The sequence below is a fragment of the Olea europaea genome, chromosome 22 (genome assembly GCF_002742605.1).
Source record: "Olea europaea var. sylvestris chromosome 22, O_europaea_v1, whole genome shotgun sequence".
NCBI lineage: Eukaryota > Viridiplantae > Streptophyta > Magnoliopsida > Lamiales > Oleaceae > Olea > Olea europaea.
Window position 1 is genome coordinate 6,596,893 of NC_036258.1, and position 8,510 is coordinate 6,605,402.

Below are 8,510 nucleotides of genomic sequence, written 5' to 3' on the forward strand. Positions count from 1 at the left end.
AAACATAGGGAAATTTGACCCAAGATCACTCAAGTGTGTGTTTTGGCTATGCTAAAAATATTAAAGGGTACAGGTTGTGGGTTTATGGAGAAAAAGGTTACAAGGTTATCATCGGAAGGGATGTGGTTTTTAATGAGTCATGTATGCCATGTTTGGATGAAAAGAAAGGAAATTTAACTGAAAAAGATGTCAAAATTGAGGTGGAGCCTGTTAAAATTGATAATACAAGTTCCTTTCCCTTAGAAACTGAAACTACTGAGGCTGACTTGAATGAAAATGAATGTGATTTGATAGAACTTGAGAAATATGACAACATAGATACACCACTGGATGAATACTAGATCAGATCACTAGAGACATGGATTGGAGACAAATTAGACCACCTGCAAGGTTTAATAGTGATGACTTTGTGTCTTTATTCACTTACGAAGAATAGAATTTGAATCTAGTTCCTATCATAAAGTTTTAAAATCTAAAGATTCTAAAAGGTGGTTGGCTGCTATGGAAAAAGAAATGTCTTCTTTATACAATAACAAAAAGCCCAAGAATGACTAACCAAGAGGGGGGGGGTGAATTGGTTATTAAAACTTTTTCAAAAATTAATTCTAGATATATCTATTGCACAAATATGAAATTGAATAATGAAGATAATGTAAAGCTAATAAGTAAAAAGGATAGAGAATGCAAATGATTTGATAGGAGGTTCGATCCAACTCAACCGATCTACGTCCTCCGTTATCAAGCTCTCTGTCACGAGCAATGCCTTTTTCACTATATTGATTGACTTATGCTGCAATCCAACCCTTACAACGCTTCAGGTGACTTACAAGCAAGGAGCACCGATCCTTTTACAACCGTTGAACTTTTCGGGACTTCAATACGACCTACAATTCAATTAAAAGTAAGCTTTATAAAAAGGAATCTTCTCCCACAATAAAGATATATTCAAAGTTGAGTACAATGGAGAAAAGTAGGCTAACACTTTAATGAATGGCAATAAGTAAAACTCAAGTGTTAGGTTTGAAAAACTTTGATAAATGATTTTCAAAAGTAAACTCAATCAAAAGTTTTCCAAAAGTGAATGAATTTATAAAGATAAATAATGAGTAGAGAGTTAAAGCTCGAAGTATCTCAATTTAATGCTCTTGGAAGTGATGATTATTAATGCAAGAGGTTGGGGTATTTATAGAGTCCAAAACGTTAAAAAAAATCTGAATTTGTGGATGACTCATCCAGTCGACCGCCTCTTGTCCGGAAGACCTATATAGCCGTTTGTACAGTAAAAATCAGAAGTCAGAATGGTCAAATTTTGGACCGTTGGAGAGGTCCGGTTGACCGCCTCCCATGGCCGGTCGACCGGTCCGGTCCCTGGCAGTGCGGTCTTTTCACGTTTCCGATTTGAAAGTTTGAAGTGTATGGACTTCTGGAGAATATTTTTAACTAAGTTTTTATAATAAAAATGTCTTTAAAGTTCATATATCATTTTTAAAAGTCATTTCCATGTTTGATTAAAAAAAAGGTTGTATTCGAATTATTTTAGTGCACAAAAATTATTTTTAATGCATGGCAATATCTTGAGCTTAACTATTCTTTGCCAAATATTAAAGTATTAGTACCTTTACATTTTGCCTAAGAAATCAAGTCTTTACTTCAAAGTTTGCCTCGTCTTGATCTTTCTTTGATGTCGTCTCTCACGCTCTTGATTTTGATCTTTTTTGGTATTTATCTCTTAAGCTTTTTGTCTCGAATGATTTGACTTGAATACATGGCTTCTATTTTAATCTTCATTTGAAGTCCGATAATACATGATTGATTTGAACATTGAACTATCATTACTAAAAATAATTTGTTAGAAATAATCTTGTTTGTTATTATCAAAATATTGAGGTTAAGTCGATCATATGTCAACAATTTCTCCCTTTTTGATTATGACAAACAAGATGATTTGCAAGATAAATTTAACAATTTATATCAAGGAATATGCATTAAAAAATTTATCATGTAATCTGTTGACTTCCGAATTCCGACCTAATAAAAACAGTTCGCTAACCCCACCTCAGTTAAATGTAAGTTTGGCCCATACTCCCAGGTCGGACAAACCCGTCGTTATCCCAGAAAAACGTCATAATTACCCCTTGTCACATCACCCTATCAATCAGATACACTTGCCACAGGTGACATTATCGCCGCCCGGAACAACAATTCCAAGTCCTCGAACTCTAGCCCCTTGTAGGTCATCATTACCTAGGTAACACATTGACACATGACAATCGGCCTCATCGACCAATCACAGGAGAATTTGGTGACCTGAGTTTCTAGCTCGGCACTGTTCTTGATTTGACTGATTTGATATAATTTCGGCTGAAACTATGTATAAATAGTTGAATAGGACTCTTTTAAAAGGGCAGGTGATTTTTATACAACAACTCAATGCATAATTATACTCTCTAAACATATTTTGTGGTCTTTTTTCAATAATAAATTGCCCTTTTTTTCTTAAAGTTGGCTTAAGATTAGCCTTGCTAATTTTGACATCAACAGTTTGGCGCTAGAAGGAGGGCCCTAATTGTGAAAAATAGTCTCATTCTCTCCATAAAATTCGAGAGCCATGAGTCGTAGTTCAAATTCCAGAAATCCATCTCACACCCACCCTCATGAAATGAACACACCACCAAGTTCTCCACGACAACAGGACCCTCAAATGATCGCCATGAGGTAAGCCCTGGAAAAATTGACAAACGCAGTGGGACGGTTGGAAAAGAGTCAAGCCCACTCGTCCCCACTAGATACCGAGATGGAATCCCTCGTAAAGACATAGGCAAGGTGTCCCCCAAGAGGAGGACCCTCCACTTTTCAAGGGGAGAATCCTCAAGAAGCCGAACTGACGAGGTAAGAAGTAAGGAACTTAAGGCAAGGAGGACTGCAAGCGTGTTCGACAGTTTGGGGACCCAACAATCATTGACTCCTATGCTAGAACAAGCCGACCTAAAACATCCATTGGAATAAGCAGAACCCAAATTGAGCACACTTAAAAAATGCATCGCCGACCCGGAGGTTAAAAACAAAGGTGGCACTGAAGATTATCAAACCAAACGACATTCCCCCTTCACTGAGGATGTCCTTATAGAACCACTGCCTGAAAAATTGAAAATCCCCCAGATCGTTGCATACGAAGGGGATGGTGATCCCCTCAGCCACCTTGACAAATACACCTCGTGGATGGAACTACAGGGGGCAAGCAATGCAATCATGTGCCGAGCATTCCTCTTGACTCTAGGAGACAATGCTCAAATACGATTTAGGAGACTACACGAGAGATTGGTAAAGAATTGGAATGATCTAGCCATGGCGTTCTTGGCCCAGTTCATGGGCTCTAAGGCCAGAACCACGCCAAAGGAGCGACTAGTGAGCATCAAACAAGGAAGAAGTGAATCCCTCAAAAGCCATCTGAGCAGGTTTAATAAACAATCCATGGAAGTGGAAAAAATATCTGACGATGCGGTACTCATGGCCGTACTAGCAGGATTGAGGCCCAAAATAAGAATTTGGTGTTCAGTACACGAGGACAGTCCAAGGACTTATCATGAGTTCCTTAACCAAGCTGAAAAATACATAAGTGCTGAAGAAGCAACCTCTGACCAAGAGGAAGAGATCTCCAAACTCGACCTCAGCAACACAATAAAGGAGAAAAAACCAAATCGCAGCCCCCAGCCCAAAAGAAAGAAGAACAGGAGAGAAAGAAAATGTCCTAGGGCTCAGCCATACAAATTTCGAGAATACCACCCACTCAAAGCCTCCTTGGAAGAGGTATTCACGCAAGCTAATGCGAAAGAGGCATTTCACAAACCTATGATCCTAAAGGACGGACAGGCAAGACAACATCAGGGACGATACTGCCTATATCACAGGATGGTGGGCCATGACACTGATAACTGTCGGGACTTAAAAGAGGAAGTTGAGTCCCTAATTCGAAGAGGTCGATTATAAAAGTTTATTGCCAAGCCAAAAGAAGCAGATCGACCTACAATGCAATAGCCGCTGCTGTAGGGGCCTCCTACGCGAGTTCAGCAGGCAGTCTCCAATCGTAATCCACCCTCATATGCTGAAATCAAGATGATGGTGGAAGGAAATTAGTATGTTGAGGGATCTAGAAGGGTGAGACGAAGACAAGCCCGAAGTGCTAGAACCATGCCGAACTACTGGGATCCAACGCCTAGGATCGGTATAGACCCTGAATGGTTTTAGTTTACGGAAAAAGATTTTGAAGGAATCCTTCAGGACCAGAGTGACACCCTAGTGGTTACAATGACTATTGCTAGAGTAAAAGTCCATCGAACTTTGGTAGACAATGGAAGCTCAGTCAACATACTGTACTCACGAACTTTGAGACAGTTGGAAATATCAGAACACTATCTCCAACCGTATCCAAAGAAACAACAGGGATTCTCTGGGGATCCTTAACCGAGCTGAGAAATACATAAGTGCTGAAGAAGCGATCTCTAACCAAGAGGAGAAGATCTCCGAACTCGACCTCAGCAACGCGGTAAAGGAGAAAAAACCAAATCGCAGCCCCAACCCAAAAGAAAGAAGAACAGGAGAGAAAAAGAATGTCCTAGGTCTCAGCCATACAAATTTCGAGAATACCACCCACTCAAAGCCTCCTTGGAAGAGGTATTCACGTAAGCCAATGCGAAAGAGGCATTTCGCAGACCCATGATCCTAAAGGATGGATAGGCAAGACAACATTAGGGACGGTACTGTCGATATCACAGGATGGTGGGCCATGACACTGATAACTGTCGGGACTTAAAAGAGGAAGTTGAGCCCCTAATTTTAAGAGGTCAGTTACAGGAGTTTGTTGCCAAGCTAAAAGAAGTAGATCGACCTACAATGCAGCAGCTGCTACTACAGGGGCCTCCTACGCGAGTTCAACAGGTAGTCCCCAACCGTAATCCACCCTTACATGCTGAAATCAAGATGATGGTGGGAGGAAATCAGTATGTTGAGGGATCTAGAAGGACAAGATGAAGACAAGCCCGAAGTGCTAGAACCATGCTGAACTACTGGGATCCAACCCCCAGGATCGGTATAGACCCTGAATGGTTCTGGTTTACGGAAGAAGATTTTGAAGGAATCCTTCAGGACCAGAGTGACGCCCTAGTGGTTAAAATGACTGTTGTTGGAGTAAAATTCCATCGAACTTTGGTAGACAATGGAAGCTCAATCAATTTACTGTACTCACGAACTTTGAGGCAGTTGGAAATATCAGACAATATCTCCAACCGTATCCAAAGAAACAACAGGGATTCTCTGGGGATCCTATTGAAGCCTGAGGTCAGATCATCCGTATTGTAGAGCTGGGGTGAAGCTCCTAGCCAAAGAAGGATCCTAGCAGATTTTGTGGTGGTCAATTTGCCATCCAATTATAATGCAATATTGGGACGACCCATTTTGCATGAACTGAAAGCTGCCACCTCAATTTACCATTATTGCATGAAATTTTCCACTTTTTATGGGACAGGAATTATCCGAGGGGATCAAGCTACTGCGAGGGCCTGCAATGTCGACCTGCTAAGGCCACAAGTCAACATGCTAAGGGACAGGACAAACATGCAAGTCGGGGAGGCCAGATTGAAAAGACCAGTCGTTACGAATCTCTCAAAGATCGGCATAACTGAGAAGAACCTCAAAAAAGCACAGATGAGCAACTGTCCTTTGAGGAGAAGGAGGTGGACCCACACCCTTACCTAGGAGTTCTGGTTATCTCGTTGCCTGTGGCCGGGGTAACCATCTCCAAAGTCTTGGTAGATATAGGAAGCGCTCTGAACATCCTATTTAGTAATATCCTTAAATGGATGGGCATCCTTGCTAATTTCCTTCGACCATACCCGAATATGGTCCTAGGATTAAGCGGAGCCTTGACCTCTGCCAAAGGATCAATCAAACTCAAAGTTGAGTCAGGATCAGCACCCCGGCAGGTGAAGACTAACTCTAAGTTCGTGGTATTCGACACTGCCTCCCCTTATGATGTTGTGATGGGACAACCCTTACCCTTCAGCCTGAGAGTAGCAGTTTTCCTGTATCACTATTCTATCAAATTTCCCATACCCCATGGTGTAGTTGAAGTCAAAGGGAACAGGGAGCTTGTCGAAAGATGTCAGTGGAAAGCCTATACCAATAATCAATGCAACCCCCCGACAGTGCATATGGCGAACATATGGAATCCGAACATAAGTATTCGAGGTCGAATCCTCACAAAGAAAAGTAGGTAGTGGATACCTGGGTCCAAACTGGGAAAGCCCCTATCTGGTGATGGAGGTCTCGCCAAAAGAGGCATATAAACTGTAAAACTTGGGGGGTAGACCTAACCCCATCCTTGGAATGCCAAACACCTCAAGCAGTTCTATTGGTAAACGAAAAAGTCCATAAAACCCACTTGTAATGCCAATCACATCAATAAAAAAAAGGACTTCCTATTTTTGTACATTTTATTCAACATTCTGTCAGAATATTACAGAGCCCTACTCCCTACGCAAGCCGATCTAAGGTCGTAAGTGCTGCGACCCTTAGTGAAAATTTCTCCTAAGGAATCCTACAAAGCCCTGCTTCCTACGCAGGACAATCTAAGGTCGTAAGTGCGGCGACCCTTCGTGAACATTCCTCCTAAAGAATCCTACAAAGCCCTGCTCCCTACGCAGATCGATCTAAGGTCATAAGTACTGCGACCTTTAGTGAAAATTCTTCCTAAGGAATCTTACAAAACCCTGCTCTCTACGCAGGCCGATCTAAGGCTGTACGTGTTACCCTTAGTAGAAATTCCTCCTAAAAAATCTTACAAAGCCTTGCTCCCTATGCAGGCCGATCTAAGATTATTCTACAAAAATTCTCCCTAAGGAATTCTGTGAAATTACGCAGGCCAAGCTAAAGTCATACACGCTACGATACCTAATGAGAATTCTTCCTTAGAAATTCTCAAAGATCCTTCCCTATATGCAATTCTAGCTAAGGTCATACGTGCTACGACACATAGTCAAAACATCCCATTAGGAAGGCAATTTTAGCTAAGTTTGTGAGGTATTGTCGCATATAAACGAGATTGTTGCTATAGAAATCATGTTAAAACATAAACAGTCATCCATTCCAAACAAAATGCCATGAAACATCGAAATGAAGTTCTTAAATGAGTCAAAACATATTACAAAATATCAAATATCTTCAAAACAACAACCTCCTAGTGGTCTTGGGGGACTGGGGCGCTACCCTCAACATCCTGGTCAGCAGGAGATATCCGAACTCCAGCAGCTTCGGACAATTTGCGCAGCTCCTTCCTCTACTCGCCCAGTGTTTCGTCCAGAAAGGTAGCATTAAACTCCGACCTCTCCCTTCGGACGTGCTTTATCAACTCTTCCAAGGCCACTACATACGTATCTTAGGCTGAGGCGTCAAACTCCAGAGATTCTCTCCAAGCCTCCACAGCTTTGACACCTTTGGCCTCAGCCTCTTCAACTCTCTTCATTGCGTCCTTTGACCTCGCATGAGCTTCCTCCATCTTCTTGATAGCCTTTAACATATGAGAACACTCCTCAAAAACCTGGGCCCTCAGCTCTTCCGCCTGCGCCCTCTCCTCTTCGGCTCTCTTCTTCTCCATCTTGGCCCTCTTGTTGGCCTTTTCACTCCAAATCTTTAAAGCAGCAACCTCATCCTAGAGATTCTGCTCAGAGGTCAACACAACATTTAGCTCCTCACCCATTTTTTGAAGCTGACCTTTGTAATCCTCCTCCTTGGCAGCAAAATTCGCTTTCTCCTCATTCATACTCTTATAAAATTTTACGGCCTGATCCTTGGCCTCAAGTAGCTTGCCGAGTTCGACTTTTACCTGAGAAGGTCAAAAAGTAAATATAGTTAAAACACGATAAGTAAAAAAATCTCTGAAACACAAGCATTACTAAGGACAAGTACCTTGTCCACCACCGACATCATGTACAAAATGGAGTGATGACCATGAAGTTGAGTAGTGACAATGGCCTCCCCAACAGGTATCTCCCATAAGAAGTTCTGTTCCTTTTCTCCCTAACTCCTTGTGAGAAGGTTGGAGGATTCACGCAAAGGTGAGGGGAAGGCTGTGGTAGTCTCCCTCAATGGACAAGGAGCATGCTGAAAACTAGAAATATCTCCGACCGATGGCCCAACAAACTCTCCAAGCTACGTCGCTACAAGTTCAGACACCGATCTTGCAACCTGACTGAGCTGGTGGAGGCAGCAGCTGGGGCATTCGGAGGAGTTGAGGACGGCAATGTAACTACCGATATTTCCGATATCAAAATCATGGGCACGGTAGTTGGGACCACTGGCGATGGAGTAACCTCCTCGATCGACCTAGGAGGAGAAGCAACTGGAGTAAAAGCTGCCTGAGGAAGAGGGTCGTCGAGTGTCGCAGATTGGTTCCTCTTAAGTGGCTGGGAGTCCTTCTCAGTCCCTTCTGAATAACTCTCCACAACAGGAGCCTCCCT

The 8,510-nt window shown here is 42.3% G+C and overlaps 1 protein-coding gene across 1 annotated transcript; it reads left to right on the forward strand.

Moving 5' to 3' along the window:
• The first annotated feature begins 3,219 nt into the window (after nt 1-3,219).
• Nucleotides 3,220-3,987, forward strand: LOC111371097. The gene has a single exon (XM_022993008.1). The coding sequence runs from the start codon at nt 3,220-3,222 to the stop codon at nt 3,985-3,987; it is 768 nt and encodes a 255-aa protein (XP_022848776.1).
• The last annotated feature ends 4,523 nt before the right edge of the window (nt 3,988-8,510 follow it).

Excerpts from the sequence above, each read along its gene's own strand:
- LOC111371097 (XM_022993008.1), top strand. The coding sequence starts at position 3,220 with ATGGAACTACAGGGGGCAAGCAATGCAATCATGTGCCGAGCATTCCTC.